This window comes from Phytophthora parasitica (genome assembly GCF_000247585.1).
Source record: "Phytophthora parasitica INRA-310 unplaced genomic scaffold supercont2.33, whole genome shotgun sequence".
Taxonomy (NCBI): Eukaryota; Oomycota; class Peronosporomycetes; order Peronosporales; family Peronosporaceae; genus Phytophthora; species Phytophthora nicotianae.
The window spans coordinates 305,012-321,412 of NW_008649019.1; the positions used below are offsets into that span (position 1 = coordinate 305,012).

General features: G+C 49.4%; 9 protein-coding genes across 14 annotated transcripts in view; 4 read left to right on the top strand and 5 right to left on the bottom strand.

Annotated features, from left to right (window-relative positions):
• Positions 1 to 691: 691 nt before the first annotated feature.
• On the top strand, positions 692 to 2,731 carry PPTG_13531 (hypothetical protein; the record flags this gene model as incomplete). Its single annotated transcript, XM_008909263.1, has 2 exons — positions 692 to 1,979; positions 2,049 to 2,731. 2 exons carry the CDS (start codon positions 692 to 694, stop codon positions 2,729 to 2,731), a joined length of 1,971 nt encoding a protein of 656 aa, XP_008907511.1.
• A 46-nt stretch (positions 2,732 to 2,777) lies between these two features.
• PPTG_23227 (hypothetical protein) lies at positions 2,778 to 3,200 on the bottom strand (the record flags this gene model as incomplete). Its single annotated transcript, XM_008909264.1, has 1 exon — positions 2,778 to 3,200. The coding sequence occupies one exon, from the start codon at positions 3,198 to 3,200 to the stop codon at positions 2,778 to 2,780; it is 423 nt and encodes a 140-aa protein (XP_008907512.1).
• An 87-nt stretch (positions 3,201 to 3,287) lies between these two features.
• Positions 3,288 to 4,977, top strand: PPTG_13532 (hypothetical protein; the record flags this gene model as incomplete). The annotated part of the gene is made up of 2 exons (XM_008909265.1): positions 3,288 to 4,700; positions 4,770 to 4,977. The coding sequence occupies 2 exons, from the start codon at positions 3,288 to 3,290 to the stop codon at positions 4,881 to 4,883; spliced, it is 1,527 nt and encodes a 508-aa protein (XP_008907513.1). The 3' UTR covers positions 4,884 to 4,977.
• Positions 4,978 to 4,995: 18 nt separating this feature from the next.
• PPTG_23228 (hypothetical protein) lies at positions 4,996 to 6,038 on the bottom strand (the record flags this gene model as incomplete). The annotated part of the gene is made up of 3 exons (XM_008909266.1): positions 4,996 to 5,505; positions 5,574 to 5,868; positions 5,935 to 6,038. The coding sequence occupies 3 exons, from the start codon at positions 6,036 to 6,038 to the stop codon at positions 4,996 to 4,998; spliced, it is 909 nt and encodes a 302-aa protein (XP_008907514.1).
• Positions 6,039 to 6,235: 197 nt separating this feature from the next.
• On the bottom strand, positions 6,236 to 7,249 carry PPTG_23229. 2 transcript variants are annotated; one of them, XM_008909267.1, is made up of 3 exons: positions 6,788 to 7,249; positions 6,534 to 6,716; positions 6,236 to 6,467 (listed from the first exon to the last, which is right to left on the bottom strand). In XM_008909267.1, exons 1-3 carry the CDS (start codon positions 7,109 to 7,111, stop codon positions 6,243 to 6,245), a joined length of 732 nt encoding a protein of 243 aa, XP_008907515.1. In that variant the 5' UTR covers positions 7,112 to 7,249; the 3' UTR covers positions 6,236 to 6,242. The 2 variants fall into 2 exon arrangements, with proteins under 2 accessions (XP_008907515.1, XP_008907516.1); XM_008909268.1 differs by lacking the exon at positions 6,236 to 6,467 and having other exon boundaries at positions 6,471 to 6,716.
• Positions 7,250 to 7,272: 23 nt separating this feature from the next.
• Positions 7,273 to 13,163, bottom strand: PPTG_13534 (the record flags this gene model as incomplete). 2 transcript variants are annotated; one of them, XM_008909269.1, is made up of 13 exons in its annotated part: positions 12,956 to 13,163; positions 12,813 to 12,893; positions 12,407 to 12,750; positions 12,249 to 12,340; positions 11,768 to 12,171; positions 11,504 to 11,685; positions 10,804 to 11,427; positions 10,494 to 10,734; positions 8,320 to 10,437; positions 7,980 to 8,261; positions 7,760 to 7,916; positions 7,604 to 7,689; positions 7,273 to 7,527 (listed from the first exon to the last, which is right to left on the bottom strand). In XM_008909269.1, the coding sequence occupies exons 1-13, from the start codon at positions 13,142 to 13,144 to the stop codon at positions 7,273 to 7,275; spliced, it is 5,055 nt and encodes a 1,684-aa protein (XP_008907517.1). In that variant the 5' UTR covers positions 13,145 to 13,163. The 2 variants fall into 2 exon arrangements, with proteins under 2 accessions (XP_008907517.1, XP_008907518.1); XM_008909270.1 differs by having other exon boundaries at positions 12,813 to 13,163.
• A 138-nt stretch (positions 13,164 to 13,301) lies between these two features.
• On the top strand, positions 13,302 to 14,642 carry PPTG_13535 (protein disulfide-isomerase domain; the record flags this gene model as incomplete). Its single annotated transcript, XM_008909271.1, has 1 exon — positions 13,302 to 14,642. The coding sequence occupies one exon, from the start codon at positions 13,302 to 13,304 to the stop codon at positions 14,640 to 14,642; it is 1,341 nt and encodes a 446-aa protein (XP_008907519.1).
• A 189-nt stretch (positions 14,643 to 14,831) lies between these two features.
• Positions 14,832 to 15,338, top strand: PPTG_13536 (hypothetical protein; the record flags this gene model as incomplete). Its single annotated transcript, XM_008909272.1, has 1 exon — positions 14,832 to 15,338. The coding sequence occupies one exon, from the start codon at positions 14,832 to 14,834 to the stop codon at positions 15,336 to 15,338; it is 507 nt and encodes a 168-aa protein (XP_008907520.1).
• Positions 15,339 to 15,347: 9 nt separating this feature from the next.
• Positions 15,348 to 16,401, bottom strand: part of PPTG_23230 (hypothetical protein) — a 6,731-nt gene continuing 5,677 nt past the window's right edge. For all 4 annotated transcript variants that reach the window (XM_008909273.1, XM_008909276.1, XM_008909274.1 and 1 more), the window contains one exon: positions 15,348 to 16,394. In XM_008909273.1, the coding sequence (XP_008907521.1) occupies positions 15,411 to 16,394 (984 nt within the window). In that variant the 3' untranslated portion in view covers positions 15,348 to 15,410. The remainder of the gene's footprint in view (positions 16,395 to 16,401) is intronic.

Consider the following 16,401-nt stretch of genomic DNA (forward strand, 5'->3'; position numbering starts at 1 on the left):
GGATCTGCGCCAGTGGTATGCTTCCTTACCGGACAAACACGTTTTTTCGCCCCTTCTTAGCGAGTAGCTGGTTCCACCACTGTTAAGGTTTTAATGCATTCGTATTTTCCGTTTTTGTGGGGAATTTAGCTCACTTTATCCAAGACACCTATGTGTGTTCGTCACTGCTATCATTCAGTCGCAGCGGCATTTCCTGCGCCTCCAGCCGAACGGATACCGATAAACGACAATTGGGCCAATCAGCGTCCAAGATTTGATGATCTTTGATCAATCAAAAACCATTATTTTAACATTTTTTCGTTTTGTTTTCAGAGGAAGTAGATAGTAAAAACAATTCTAGCAAATCTAAAATACGAGACAAAATTTTTTACACGGATAAACACATAATATTATGGTACTATCCCCTCTCCTTTTTTTAAAACCTAGCAAATGAGAGCTTCACTCCTTCAAAAAGAAAAAAAAAACTTATTAATAACTGTTGGCTATCCCAGCCCTCGCACAGCCCTAGTTAATTACAAATCTTATTAAAATAAATTTGTAGGGTTATCGCCCGGCGATGGAGCATAGGGTTTGACAGAAGTTTTTATGATGTGGCACACACTTTCGACAGTTGAAATGCATCACTTTTTGGTTGGCTGAAGCGGCGTGTCCTGCGTAGCCATTCGGACTCTCGCTGTATCGACGTAGCACGATGGGCAAGGCCAAGAAGCTCCGTTCCATTAGCCACAAGAAGCGCGCGCCTCCAACAGGTGGTCCGTCTACGGCGGAGCTCGAAGAATTGCAGGCTATGGACTTGAGCACTATGGCGGCGGATGAGGCGCAGCTGTTCAAGGGTCTCGTGGACTTGCAGGGCGCGGTGCGTGAGGCCACGTGCGTGGCAATCGCCACCATGTTCGGTGACGTCGAGAGCGATGAGGCCGAAGCTACGAGTCGCCGCAAGCTGCAGCGTATGGTGGACGCCGGTCTTCTCAAGAAGCTCATTCCGCGCGTCGTGGACCCGCTCCCCATGGTCCGTCAACACGCGCTTGGGGCACTACGCAACATGAGCGTGACCGGCGGTCTGGAGCTGTGCGAGCTCATGACCACACAGAACGTCGTCACGCCGCTGGTTAAGGTCATTACAGAAAACGCCACAGACGCCGCACTGAATGGCAGCGGAGACCTGCGCGCCGTGCAGCTACTGGAACAGGCTGTGGCGCTGCTTGGCAACCTGTGCGAGAGCTGCCAAGCCGCCATTAACGAGCTGACACAGGGCGATCTGCTTCCGCCCATCTTCAAGATCGCGGCACAGGCTCGCACCCACACTGCGCTGCATCTTGAGACGCTCAAGCTGTTGTTGCTCATCACAGAGGGCAATGCGCAGCTGAACGAGATCATTGGAGCGAATACCGCCTACCAGCAGACCATCGGTGCATTAATCCAAGCACCTGCAGATCAACTGTCGCTACAGGTGCGACTGGAGGCGGTGGGTGTCGCCATGAACTTGCAGGCGATCATGCAGGTGGAGGACAATGTGGCTCGTATGATGCCCGTGTTGGAGGCGGCGCTCGCGTACGATGCCGTGAACGTTGTGCAGATGGCGCAACAGGCATCAGAGAACTTTGAACTCTCGAAGAAATCCCTACTGGAGGACGAGAATGTGGATGACGACACTCTGACTACTGAGGAAGAGCAAAATATCACTGCCGCGCAGCTGAAAGCTCGTACGTGGCGTGACAGTGTGCACACTCTGACATTGGCACTGGAGCTGGTCGCTCAGTTGGCTGCGTCAGGAGATGAGAACGACGACGAAGAGGAGTGGGCTAGTGACGACGAGGACGCTATGGAGGAGTACGCGGCGTCCAACATGGATGCCGGAGCAATTGGTGCTGCTGGCAGCCCCGTGTCGAAGTCACTGGAAACCAGTCGCGTGTTCCCGCTATGTGTGACCATCTTGCAAGGACTCGTGTCGATCCCGCAACTTTCAACAAAGTCTATCGGTAAGTCCTCAAATTTCTGTTGCGCTTTATATTTCTTTCACTAACTAACTTGTTTGTCTTCTATATTAGCTAAGGACTTCGAAAAGATGCGTATCCGTGCCTGCAACGCCGTTAACAACCTCTTGTTGAGCGTATCATGGGAGGTACTCGGCGAGGAAGTGATGCCCCAGATCTTCCGCAACCTCTGTGCACTATACGGGAACCTTAATCGCGAGGTTGAGGCTGCTTCAGCCACTCCCACCGATTTCACTCTTGAAAGCAGTGCAACAAATGACCTGGAAGTCGCTGTGACTGCAGCTATGCTGTCGGCATTGCGTCGTAGCACCTCAGAGAACCGCCAGCTGGCTGTTGCTGCGGAGGACGCCCAGTTCATCCTGAACTGCGCGGCCCAGGGTCGCTCCGCTGAGTCTCGACTGAATGCTATTGGTATGATCGGCTGTGTGGGCAAGCGCTGCTCCAGTCCGGCTGAAAAGGAGGCTGTGGGCCGCGCTCTGGTATCTCGACTGGATGACTCGAGCCTCGAAGTCGTGGCCGAGACGCTTAACGCCATCTTTGACGTGTACGACGACGAGGAATTCGACGACACTTTCTGCGCACTCAACTTCTTGAGCGCACTAGAACGCACGTCTAGTGCGTTGAAATCTAAACTGAAGGCAGAGCAGAAGCAGTTAGACCGTGCTCTCGTGGCCCATGTCAAAGAGACGCGCCTGAACCTGCTCCGCTTCATCAAGTACAAGAAGAAGCACCTGTAATTGCACTACCAATTAGATTCAGTGTTTCTGTTTATCTCGATATTTCTCAATAGTAGGGGTCAGAGGAGTCGTATAGCTGGACGCGAGAGCAGCGATAGCCAAGTCGGACAAGTCGCTGTGCAGCTCGACCCGCGGAATAATCTTTAGGTGGACCATCACGCCAGTACGTGACTCCAGGCAACAGCGGACCGTTCAAGTACCAGCGGATTCCAGTCTCAGCAAACACGTCTTCCAAGCAGCTCGGCAGGACGTACTTTTGTGTCTGAGTGGAAGAACCCGTCGAGGTTTTCACCACAGCCGCTGACGCTAGTGTTGTGTTGCATACGCACTCGACCAAGCTTGGATAAAGCACAGTGGATTTTGTGGTGGTTGACGTGGTGACTGTGGAGATGACCGACGCAGCTGATGCCAATCGAGCAGCCAAAGCGACGAACAGCAACAAGAGGAAGGATATTTCGTCGACGTGCATGGTTTCGCACTGCTACAGAGAGTCACTTGGTAACCAACGACGACTCGACGCCTAGTGTCATTTTCACAAGAATCGATCGGATTGAGCATGCAGTTCACACCGCAACAACTTGTCGGTGCTGGGCGCTATGCGCCTATAACGCGCATCGGTAACTGGAATGAGGATTTAATGCTGGACGAGGCTCGGATGAAGGAGTTTACGCTGCGCAAGGCACAAGGATCATTGCTGGCTACGCATACACTTAAGGCGGCGTTCCTGAACCAGAAGGCACCTCGTTCCTTCGATCCCGACGGTCGTATCCGATTCAATCAAGCATTGGCTCTCGGTCACCTCGAATCAGATGCGGTGCTGGCATGCAACATCTTCGAAGAGACCCCGTCGATCGGCTCGGACGAGTATCTCGTGACCGCCATGTCTTCAAACACCCCAGTGTCTCGCAATACTTTCCGTCTAGTGTCACCTCAGACGTGGAAAGCGGCAGTAGCTCGTAGTGGCTTAGACCTGAGCGCCCCAAGCGATCCACTGCGCTACGATGATACGTTCCTCATCGTGTGCAATGAGGCTTTACTAGTGGATGATAAGAGCGTCTTACTAAAATCGCCTCTTTTCCTGAAGTCCGGTTTAAAAACTGAACGATCCATGAGTCCTATCACGTACAAGCAGCGCGTGTGGTTAAGTACTGAAGCGGATAGTAGCGCTCTTTGGATCTGTGCCAAGGCAGACTTGGCTGGAACGGAGAAATTGCTGGTTGCTGGTCAACAAGTGATGGCCGGGGATCGCATTGCCATCGTACACAAGATGACCGGACAGGCACTATTTGCCAGTAGTGGCAGCAAGCAGCCCACTGACTTTGGCGTGGAGCTCGAGGTTTGCGCTCATTCCGTTAGAGGAACCGGTAAACGCCACCATCTGGCAGCTGAAACTGAGGGCATACGCACTCCCGATACTGAAGGGCTTCACAGTGTCGATGTTAACACTTGGGCGTTCGTGCTTGCCCAGTCGACCCACGAAGCTCAAGATGATCGCTCGTTGCCTCAGTTTGCGAGTGGAGCGTCTGTAATCGATGTGCTTCGAAGCTGTTTTGCTTCTGAGAGCTTGTACACATTCCGGACGTTCCTTGTTGCTCTTGGTCGAGCTGACACTAAGGGAGCGGGGCATCTCAAGCATGAAGAAGCCAAGTGGGTTATCCGTCAGCTGCACAACTGTCTTCCTCTGCGCGACGAGCATCTGGACCTGCTTTTCGACAGCTTTGATAAAAGAAAGGCTGGTTTCTTCCCGCTAGCTGAGCTTATCAAGGCGTTGCGAGTTCCCATCTCTGAAAGTCGCCGAGCTCTTGTCGATGCTGCTTACGACCGACTGGCACAACAAGCGCCTGATGGGAAACTTACACTTGCAGCCCTTTGCGACGCCTACGATCCCACCATTGACGCGCGCGTTGGTGCGCAACAACTCTCAGAGAGCGATGCAAATGCAGAGTACAGGAACCTGTGGCCAAATCAGGTTTGTGTTTTTCATCATGGTGTTTATAACGGTAGTGGTGGTATTCCTAACCTTGGTGCTTGGTGCCAGGATGCGAATGCTGAAATATCGCGCCGCGATTTTACCGAGGTGTACTCAGACATCTCGATGGTGGTGGCTAGCGACGAGCACTTCGGGAAACTTCTTGCTGAAAGCTGGAGATAAATTCCTCCTTCTTGATCGATGTCTACATACCCATTACGAGACTAACCGTGCATACAGTTAAGCTAACTTACGCTTAAGAATTGCAGTTGTCTTCTTATCTTGGTTGCGTTCTTTACGAGCGCTGAATATCTTTCATGTTTCTCTCAATCTTCTTCAAAAGAAGCATTGTGGCCTCGCATTTCCGTTGCATCTCGTCCCTCCAGGCTGTGCTTAAACTTTCCAATCCTGTGATTGAGTCTACTGTAACAGCATTCGTTGACCTGATCACCGAGTTAATAGGCTCGCTGGTTGAGTCAATTTTTGGTGTGTCCGGATGTGCAAGAAAACGCTTGGCTGCACCGGTAAGTGCCGTCGTTGGACGTCCACTTGAAGGCATGCACATGCTTAATGCTCGTCGGCTTGCTAGTTTTTTTCGTTGCTCGAGCACACGAGCTCGGCGATAGTACATTTTCTTCAACCGTAGCATGTCAGCGAATGTAGCTCCAAGTCCTGCTGTGATGACTTCTACATGCTTGGAGAATCCATTGAGCGGGTCGCCGTCCATATTGTACTTCATAATTTGCTTAAGACTCGATTGAAAACGAGAGAGGTAAAGCTTCTTTTTGACTTCGTTCGGCAAGCGCTAACACAAAAAAAAAAATGGAGTTAGCAATTTGTCATAATAGTCGTTGTAGTGAGAATTGAACGCACATCAGACAGTGGTCGATAGAAGGCTTTGGAACTGCGCTCTTGATGCCACATTAGAGAGTGTTTGTACGATTTGATGTAGCGAAAAGTAGCCTGCAGCGCCATAACTGCGCTGATGTCTTTCTTCTTGTGGAGCTCCGATCGGTAGAGGAAAGCATGCACCCGCGCTTCCATAGTGGAGAAACTAAACTTCTTAATGACAACAGAGAAAAACATAGCGTCTAGCACCACAGCAATACACGCTGTAATAGCAATAATGGCTCGACCTCGTCCAGTTTTCGGAGATACATCTCCATATCTAGAAGAAAATGAGTGTACAGTATTAGAGAAATATGGACAATTTTGGCCACAATGACGAACCTACCCGATAGAGAGAAACGTCATGAAGACCATCCAAAGCGAGTCGGAAATGTACAATTCGTAACATATTGCGTCTTCACTTCTCACAATTTCACTGGTGTCTTGCATCCATGAGCACTGGCCATTAATGGTTTCCATAACATGAAGTACATAGGCTACACTTGCCCCAAGCACTGTGTAGAAAGTAACAAGCTTTGTCAGAGGGGAGTCGTCGACCACCTTCTTAATCACAAACTGCTGGTAGCTGAATTCTATTCGCAGTTACACAATTGGAGAGTAGAGTCAAGGTAGAGTCAAATTGTACATAGGGAGCTACGCGAACTTACCGAGATTACCACTAAAGCTAGCCACCTTTTCCTTCTGCCGGATCGGGTATGGATAATAAAGCCACTGTCTCCAGCTAGTGGTGCGTAAAAAAACTGAGACGCTCAGTACGACAAAAATGTCACCGCGCAGTGTCGGAAAAAAAGTCTCAAGGCCCGGGTATGGAAAGATGGCTGAGCAAGCCAATTCCAAGCCGTACCACAGAATAAAATCCTAGATCGTAATTGGGAAATCAAATCAGTCTTCCCACTAGCAATTTGTCATCTTAAACAGACGCACCACTTTGCTACACATTATAGGTCTCTTCTGGCATTTCATCTTCCATAGTTGGCTTGAGCGGATAACCAGCCGTACCAATCCCAGCAGTGCGATAATAACTCGAACTGCATCAACAGCAATGAATTTGCTGTCTGGAAGTGTATCAATGCAACTGGATCGATTCGCGCATGCTCGTTTCTCGCGCTGGTAATAATGTGAGAATTTAATTTTCCACGAAATGCATGGAGCTTTTAACGTACGAGCATACCACGTACCCAATATGGGGATCTGTACGACCATTGCAACTGTGCCACCGACAAAAGCATTATGGCAAACTCGAGTGTGGCGACTTTGATGTCATTGTTGAAAACAAGCCGCTTCTGGTAGGTTCGAAGAACGGAATTACGCTGTACGAAAGAAGCCCAGCCCCTCTTATCCTGGATATGCGGGTGAGGGACCTCCTCCTCTTGATCGTCATTTTCATTGCGGACAAGACTTTGCTGACGAAGGTCATTACTTTTGCTAGGAGTCACGTTGCTACTCCTGCGCAGTGACCGCTCCGACAGGGACTTCATTCGGGCACTCAGCCTTCGGCTCATCCTTGCTCCTGGGCAAATCAAAATTAGAGCTTTATTTTCCTGATTCAGTCGTTTTCGACTTCTAATTCGGGAGCGATCACCCCGTATTTCCTGGTTGCAGATCCTTTCCAGATTACATTTGAACCGTAAAGCGTACAAATGTCATGCTCGTGTTCCAGTCTCTACTGCTCTGTGACTGTCACGAGAGATGCAACGCGAGATCTTGATCGTTTCGCGAACAGTTGGACACCGGCGTTGAGCTCTTCGCGGAATATGAGAGCGTTCACTGATCGATGGATGAGAGTAGCAGCACTAAACTGGTTTAATCTGTGAACCGATAGGTCGCTTTTGCGGATATTCCGTCCAGCTAAGTATTTGCGCCACCGTTTCTCTAGATTAAGTGACTTGGGTAGAGCGTCGAGAGGCTGATCGCTTAGCTATGGGAGGCCAATGCACTTACACGTTAGTATTGATGCAAGTAAAGCGAAAGATAAAACGCCGACTAATACTCACTTCATCAATGACAAACTTTCCCACACGTCGAGCAACATCGTTGAAAAATACCTTGTTATCACGAAATATCGGCACATCAAGATAGGCTACAAACGACACAAGTGATAAATGCTGAACCATAAAAAAAAAACGAGCACACACGAGAGCGCTACGTACCTACAAAAACCTGAATATCTTTTGACGAAGATCTAAGGTTAGCTCCCAACCCCATTGGAGGCTCTAATGTGGCAAGAAATGATGGCAATAAATGCCACTCGAGGAATCCTGTCGCTTCAGGATCGAATTCAGACCACTTTTTCACAAAAGTTTCGTACTACCCACACAAACAAAATGTGAGTCTGCTTCCCAAGTACCATAATTCGCAGCTGGGGCGTACATGTTGGGGAAGCAAAACGCCATCTTCTCTGTCTTTCTCTTTTGCGAACCCCTCCAAGATCACTGCGATGAAAATATTCAGAAGAATGAAAGTAACCAGTAGCGTGAAGCTGTACAGATAGATAAAAGCCACTGGGGAGCCGCAACCATTTAACGGCACGCAGTCTACATCACTGCTGATACCACATGAATTGGGGTCGTAGGGCGGGTCTGGTGTACAGTTTTCTTGGTTCGCGAGTTCGTACATCATATCATTCCATCTTTCCCCTGTAGCACAACGAGCCTAGTCAAACTGATGTTAATAAAAGTCAAAAGATGAAATACGGATCAAAAGTCCGTACTAGTGTGACCATCGCGGCCAATAACGACTGGAAATTTGCCGTCGAAGTAATCAGCTCGCCAAACTTAATTTTCGCGAACAACTGCACCCCCATAGCAGCATAGATGAAGAAGATCAGGAAGAGAAGTCCACCGATATTTGCAAGTGACGGTAGTGTTATAAGCAACGTATTGAAAAGTTGGCGCAACGAAGGCGCAGAGTGCACCAATCGGAATAAGCGCCCCACACGGAAACTTCGCACGGTCGAGGCCGCGGTGCCAACAGAGCTCCCGCCAAACATTTGATAGACCACACCGAAGAGAGTGCCAAGCACAACAATGAAATCGAAAATGTTCCAGGGTTCCTTCCAGTAATATTTACCCAAACCAATGATCTTCACCGTAGCTTCAAGTGCAAAAATGCCCGAGAAAAAGTAATTCAGATAGTTTAAGCCGGTCTCGTAAAGATCTTCTTCTCCGAAGTAATCCATAGCCATGAACACAGTGTTTAGTAACACACAGCCCATGATCAAGAGTTCCAGTGTTGGGCTAAGAGCAATGCGAAATAATGCACGCCGTGTCGTATGAAGTGGCGTTTTGAGCTTTCGTACAGGTCGTAGATTTAGCATGGCTTCGTTGATATTCAACCATTCCCGTTGAATCTGCGATAAATGAAAGGTTCCGTCCAACTTCTCTTTCATATTGTTAAAATTCTCGATCACAACGCCGACAAAGAGTTGCATGACGAAGAACGTTCCCACCAAAATAAAGCAGATGAAGAAAAATGCCCAACTTTCGTGGTGGTTTTGAATCGGTTGCATATCGATTTCCGTTGCATCCACGCTGGTAAGCATGATAGTGACCCAGCCTTCCGTTGTAGTCATCTCAAAGAAAGTTTGGATACCGTGAATCACGTTGTCAAAATTCTGCGGAATAGTTTTAGCCCACGTTGCTCCAAAGAGATTACATACTATCCGCGATGTTAAAGGTCCATCGCTAGAAAAGACACTCAGCACTTCGGATGCCGAGTGGTCGAACCAATTCTGTTCTGCTATTGTCAAATTGGTCCACAGTCTTGGTGAAGCAATAAACGCTTGCTGGGCTGACGATAAAGCACTGAATACGTCGCCTTGACAGCTGTAGAATCTTCCCTTCAAGTTGTTGACAGCTAAAATGCTAAAGATCATGAATACCAGCAAACATACCATAATAACGTTCACAATCTGTGGGATAGAGGCAATCAGCGAGCTCACCACAAGCTTTAGACCAGGGTTCCGATTAATCATACGCAGAGGGCGAAGAGCCCGAAATGTCCGTAGAGTTTTTACAAATTTGAACTGCGAGCTTCCTTGAAACATGAAAAATGCGGCAGTCGCTGTGATGACAAAGTCCATAACATTCCAACTATTGCGGAGATAAGCACCTTTGTGCAGTACGAATCCATACGCGATAATCTTGATAACAACCTCGATCATGAACAGCACGGTCAAAACTGAGTCAAACCGCGATAGAATGGTTGTATACAAGCTATCCGGTGGACTGAGCGGATTGTCAATAGCTAACTCTACAGTGCTGATAATTATCAACGCCAGTGACAAATTGTCGAATTGGGGGTGCAGTAGAATTCGCATTGCTAATTTTCGAATGGGGTTGTCCAGTGCCAGAATAAACAAGGAGCGATGCAAGCCCAGTCGGTTCTTTAGAAAAGAGGAGCCTTGGCGGCGCGCAGCACCTGGGAGATCATTAAAGACATTGGAAGATGGTGAGACCGCTTCTCGGCGACCACCAGCAGTTAACCGACTTCGACTTTGTGTTCGACTTCGACTTAGCGTTCTACTCATGCTCCGCTCCTCTGTAGTGCTTGAGCGATAGTCCAAATCACGCCGAGAGGATGCATCGTTACGGGATAACGGGCTATTAATTGTCGGAGCCACTCGAGATTTACGCTTTAAAGCTTCGCGTTCGGCATCTCTTTCCTCGTCATTTGACTCGTCAAAGTTTCCGAGTAAAATTGCCAAAAACAAATTGAGCACGATAAAATTTCCCAGCACGACAAGTGACACAAAGTATAGCACTGCAGACCAACCAGATGACCTCCACCCGTCCATCATTACCACATTCCAGTTTTCGCCTGTTAGAATCTACAGGACAAGCATAAGAAGTCCACTTTTCATCGCAGATAACGAGCGTTACATACCTGAAATACAGTGACAACTGACCATAGCAGCGTATCAAAGTTTGCCCTTGGGATATAGGCAGCCTCGTGGTTCCGACCCACTGGAAATCCATATTCATCAAAGCGGAACTGATTAGCGAACGTTTGCATCCCGATCAGCGCGTAGATATACAGAAACAGCAGGAATAATACACTGAAGTTGCCGACTTCTTGCAATGTACTGATCATCGTTGTCAATAGTTTCTGTAGGGAGGGCCAAGAACTAGCAAAAATACAAAGCAATGCATTAATCTATCAGAACAAAACGCCTCGTATTAGAATTTAAACTTACCGTGCAAGTTTGAACAAAGCGAACAGTCGAAAAGATCGTAAGCCAGAGAAGGAAGCCGCTGTCGAAGACGTACCCTGTTGACGTATAAACACCGGTGGTGAAAGGATCAATTCCACAGTACTGATCACAACAATCATGGCATCAAATTGGTTGTATCGGTCTTCGCGCCATCCTTTCCACCCCAGACCAATAACTTTTAACAAAGCCTCAATAAAGAACGCGAGTGTGAGAGCGAAATTTATCTTCTCCACCGTCTCGTTGAGCTTCGGGTCGATAGGATACTGATCCAGTGATAAAATGATGGTGTTGAGTAAAATCAAGATTGTCTGGACCACATTGAACATCCAGTGGTTGACTATTGCAGCAAAACAAATCTGCACGCGAGAAGGCGAAACGCGGTCATTTGCAGCTTGCGCTGCTCGTAGTGCAAGTGTAACAGCTTTCGCTTTCTTCTGTGCCTTTCTCTCTTCCGCTTCGAGGAAGGAGGCTTCCGAGAAGTTGTCCCAAATGACTGCCAGTGTCAAGTTGAGCATGAAAAAGGAGCCAAAGATGATAAATGACACGAAATAGATGACTGCGACCGTTCCATATCCGGCATCTTGAAGCATGTACATTATATCACTCCTGACATTGATAATATTTTCAATGAATAAGTTCATTTTACCAAAGATTATTGTACAGATCAATAGCTGGAACTTACCAGCCTTCTCGTGTGATACACTGAAAAATTGCTAGTGATGCTGATCCAATGTTGTCAAAATGCAGGAAACCCCAGTTCAAGTCCGCGCTGTAAGTTGAACTGGCAAGAATACGCTGAACGATCAGCGAGTCGGGGTGAGTAAACCGAAAATTTCCAAAGTCGTCATAATCGGATCCACAAATCTAACACACAAGGTGCATAACATTATTCCTTAGTATTTCAGACTTTGATCTGTAAGTTTTAGCGCGAAATATAATGACGCACCTGTCCATCAGGACACTGACGAAACTGATCATCGCCGAGAGAGCAAGTCCGAGCCGGGGATTCATCCGCAACAGGCCAGAAACATTGCCGCGGAGTTTTCCATGGAGACGTATCGTGTGACCAAGATCCATTCGAGAGCGGAATCTGTTCGTTGTGCTCGTCAACACACGGAAAAAGCGAGAAGTTCGCTACTACTGTCGCTTTGTACTCGCCGAAATTGCTAAACTCGACTTCGGAGTCCAAGCGGAGAGGATACGGAGTGATACGACACCGAGGATGTAGTACACCACTCCATAACTGCACACCAATAACCCCGTAGAGAAAAAAGAGAAAGCAAAGAAATGCCACGACTGTCAGTAGCTCTGGAATAGATTTGAGTAATGCTGACACAAGCTTTTTCATGCCTGCAAGTAGACAAATTCAACATATTCAGTACCAAAAGCAGTGAACTTTTTGCAAAAACTGAAAACAAAAGATTTACCGGCGACGGCATTTAAGCTTCGTAATGGACGCAGTACTCGGAATACTCTTAGCATCGATACGTTGGGGATACCCGGGATCACGGCTAAGATGCTATGCAAATAAGAGCAAGTGCTTAGTGTATTGGCGTGTCAAAGAAAAAAAATCAATGTGGTTTACCCAATGAACACCACAATAAAGTCCATCCAGTTCCATGGGTCCATCAAGTAAGCGCCTTGCTCACCGAATAATCCCATGGCGATGATCTTCATCGTACACTCGACCGCGAAAAGGATGGTAAATATCGTATCAGCCGACGTCACGATAGCATTTCGGGTGGATTGGGAGCTGTCCAAGTCTCCTTTGTCATTCACTTTGCTGTAGTCGGCGATGGCAAGGATAATCGAGTTTGCAAGAATTAAGAAAAGGATAAACTGGTCGAAGCGTTTCCACGTGATGCACCATATCAGGGCTTGTCGGAAACGACTTCTCTCGGGGAAAATACCCAGCGAACACGGCGCGAACTGTCAACACCAACGTGTTAGCAGTATTATTCTTGAAAAAATAAATTAAGCCCTGTTATTACCAAAAAGCGTTTCCGATGCACGAAAAAATTGTAGCGGTCTGCAATGTCGCTTGATCCGTCGTCTCCAGGATAACATCCAGGCTGGCATCATACAATAATCGTTAAAATTTGTAACTTTTTCGTGTGTTGGAATGAATATTTACGGCCGCATTTATGATAGCCTGGATGACGTCGGTACTGCTATCCGTCTCCACTTGCAGCTTGGTTGTGCTCTTACTTCGCGCCTGTGCAATTGCGTGAGAACGCTGCGAATCCAGTTGGAATTTCTTGAGCAACAAGCCCGTGGTGGTGCCATGCATGGACTTGCTCCGGTGCCGCAGCTCGGAGCTCATGGTCACCAAGATAACGACTTTTCGACCTTGACGTTGCTCATGCTAAATTTCAGCCAATCGCTGATTATGAAAGTTTTGACCAATCACAAAATTTCACGTGGCGAACTCGAATATCTTTTGCAGCCATTTTCGTAATTGAGCTGTAGGAATTAAAACGATGCGAGGCGTAGCAGTGCTGGTATGCGCGGCGGCGAGTCTGTTTGCCAGCGTACGCGGCATGTACTCGAGTGAGGACAGCGTGAAGGTGCTGGATCCGGAGAGCTTCCGCGAGAAGGTGCAACAGGACTCAGGCGTGTGGCTTGTGGAGTTCTACGCGCCGTGGTGCGGTCACTGCAAGGAGCTGACGCCCGAGTACAAGAAGGCGGCCAAGGCGCTGGAGGGCGTCGTGAATGTGGCGGCCATTGATTGCCAAGAGCACGAGGAGTTCGTGAATGAGTACGAGGTGCGCGGCTTCCCTACCATTAAGATCTTCACTGAGAACAAAGCCAAGCCCTTGTCTTTTGACGGCGAGCGCACGGCCAAGGGCCTCGTGGACGCCGCACTCACAGCCTCACGACGTATGGTCAAGGCGCGTCTGTCAGACAGCACAGAGAAAAAGAAGCGGAAGCCCAAGCCGCAGCCCAAGAAGAAGTCACCCAGTGGCAAGAGCAGCGTCATCACTCTCACTGACGACACGTTCGATGAGATGGTGCTTAACAGTGGAGACGTGTGGCTTGTGGAGTTCTACGCCCCGTGGTGTGGTCACTGCAAGGCTCTGGCCCCAGAGTGGGAGCAAGCAGCATCCGACTTGAAGGGATCCGTAAAGGTCGCTGCGCTAGAGGCGACGGCCAACGAGTTGAAAGCTTCGGAGTACGGCATCCAGGGATTCCCGACCATTAAGGTGTTCGGACCGAATGCTATGGGTCCCCAGGACGCTGACGATTATCAGGGTGAACGTACAGCATCAGCTATCACGGAGTTTGGTCTCGCGGCGCTAGATGCCTTGGGTGGCGGCCTGCGCATCAAAGAGCTTGTCTCCGCTGACGCGGTGACAGACTTTTGTGAGGGCAAGTCCAGTTGCGTTATTAGCGTGCTGCCCCACATTACTGAGGGTGGTAAGACCGCACGTGAGGGCTACATTAACACACTCGAAGAAGCCGCGAAGCTGGTGCGTGGCAAGCCATTCAAGTTCGGATGGATGCAGGGAGGCGACCAGCTTGACTTTGAAAACCGCTTTGAGCTGACGTTCGGGTACCCGTCGCTGGTGGCTATCAACTTGGACCGCAAGCGATACGTGGTGCAGCGCGGTGCCTTCACAGCGGAAGCGATCGCTGAGTTTTTGCAGAATGTCATTCAGGGCCGCGAGTCGACGGTTGGATTCGACGAGCTGCCGGAGATTAAGACGGTCAAGTCATGGGACGGCAAGGACGTGCAGCTGGATGAGATCGAAGAGGACGACGAGGACGACGACATCATGAACGAAATCCTGGGCAGCGCTGCTGAGAAGGATGAGCTTTAAGAACAAACTGCTCTATAGACAGTGACTTGTAGTACTGTAGTCGTCCAAAATACGAATCAATTTGAACAAAGCTTCCTCGCACGGAGAGAACAAGTTTATACAGTAGTCTTTGGGTTTCAATTTTCTGAATAATAACGTTAATTTCTCGTAAATTTGTTTTACTGGCTCAATTAGTCATAAATCGCTTGCATGCACGCTTTCGTGACTGTCGGGACGACCAAGTTCGATGCGCTGATCGTGGCGCTTGACACGGACGCGTGTCTGTCCGCGCTAGTGGCGCGCGGTTTCACGTCTCTGCGGATGCAGATCGGACACGGCGAGCACCAGCCGCGCGCGACGTTTCCAGGACTAACACTGAGCTTCTATCGACATGACCCGCAGTACAAGCGCGACGTATCTGAGGCCGACCTGATCATCAGTCACGCTGGCGCCGGCTCCATCATGGACGGTCTGGCACTCAAGAAAATGCTCGTGGTAGTCGTCAACACGGCGCTAATGGATAACCACCAGGCGGAGCTGGCCGAGGCAATGGCCGACCAAAAGTTTTGCCTCGCGACAACAGTACAGGGACTGCATAGCGTGCTCGAGACTGGTGACTGGAATAGCCTGCAGCCGTACCCTCCGTTGGACGAGCAGGCCTTCCCTGACTTGGTAGACGCCGTGATGGGGGTGGCCGAAGCGTCCAAGGAACAGTAGAGATAAAATACCAATGCTACACATCTTGCCAATGTCCATCTATTTACAGTATAATTATTTTCTATTCCTGCTTCACGGATCGATATCCACTGCGTCCACGGTGTCCAAAAGAGCTCCCACGACGGCCACGCCGACGGCTGCAGCGGATAATTCAGCGGGACTTGGCTCGGGCAGTCGGACGAGCTCGACAAAGTCGGCATCTCGGACTGCGTCGTCACTAGATTCGGGTCGCACGTCTTTAGTTTTGCGATAAGTTGAGGACGTGGCGACGTCACGCGCGAGTGGCAGGACGCTGCTGTCTGATTCTTCCGGTGCTGTGTGGATTACCGCCGCTGTGTCCCAATCGTCCGGTCCTTCAAGCTCAAGCTCGACCGTGTCGATCAGTCCGAGCAGCGTACCGATGACGGCACTCGTTACAGCAGCAGCAGAAACCACGTACGAGGGAGTCGCTTGCACTTCAACCGCTTTCACCAAGTCCTGTGCAGTCGCTGCAACCTCAGTCTCCAGATCAACATCATCGGGGTTTTCGGGTGAAGGCTCCTCGAGTGGCAACACCTTGTCCATCGTATGTTCCTTTGACGCCCTGATGAATTGGTCATCAACTAGAGGTCTTGTTTCAACGATAAAATCGGTTGCATCCGTCGACTCAGTCAGGTGTGTCATCTCAGTCGTCGCTGTCATCATGGTAATCATGGTCGTCGGTGCTACTTCCGCGGCCATCACCGAAGCAGCTTCGGATACGGCCTGTTCCACCACCTCTTGAACATCATCGAAGGTATTATCCTTCTCAACCTCATCAACCGCAGCTTCGCGTTTTGTCGACATCAACGATGTATCAAACACCTTGGTCTCGACCGGCACGTCCTCCACAGTTTCATCCACCACAGCGAGGGCCGTTTCTTTTACCAAACCATCACGGGGTGCACACTCCACCGCACACACCAGAGCAACAGCAGCGACCTCTATCACGTCGGCGGCATCAGCTGCGTCCGCCGTCGCGGGCTCAATCGTCTCTGACTCGGCCGGCGCTGGCTCAATTGGCTCGGGCTCCATCGTCTCGGGC

Excerpts from the sequence above, each read along its gene's own strand:
- PPTG_23229 (XM_008909267.1), bottom strand. The coding sequence starts at position 7,111 with ATGAGCCGAAGGCTGAGTGCCCGAATGAAGTCCCTGTCGGAGCGGTCA. Across the intron at positions 6,717-6,787 it reads CGTACAGATCCCCATATTGG|CGCGAGAAACGAGCATGCGC; the intron begins GTACGTGGTATG and ends CATTATTACCAG. Across the intron at positions 6,468-6,533 it reads CTATAATGTGTAGCAAAGTG|GATTTTATTCTGTGGTACGG; the intron begins GTGCGTCTGTTT and ends ATTACGATCTAG.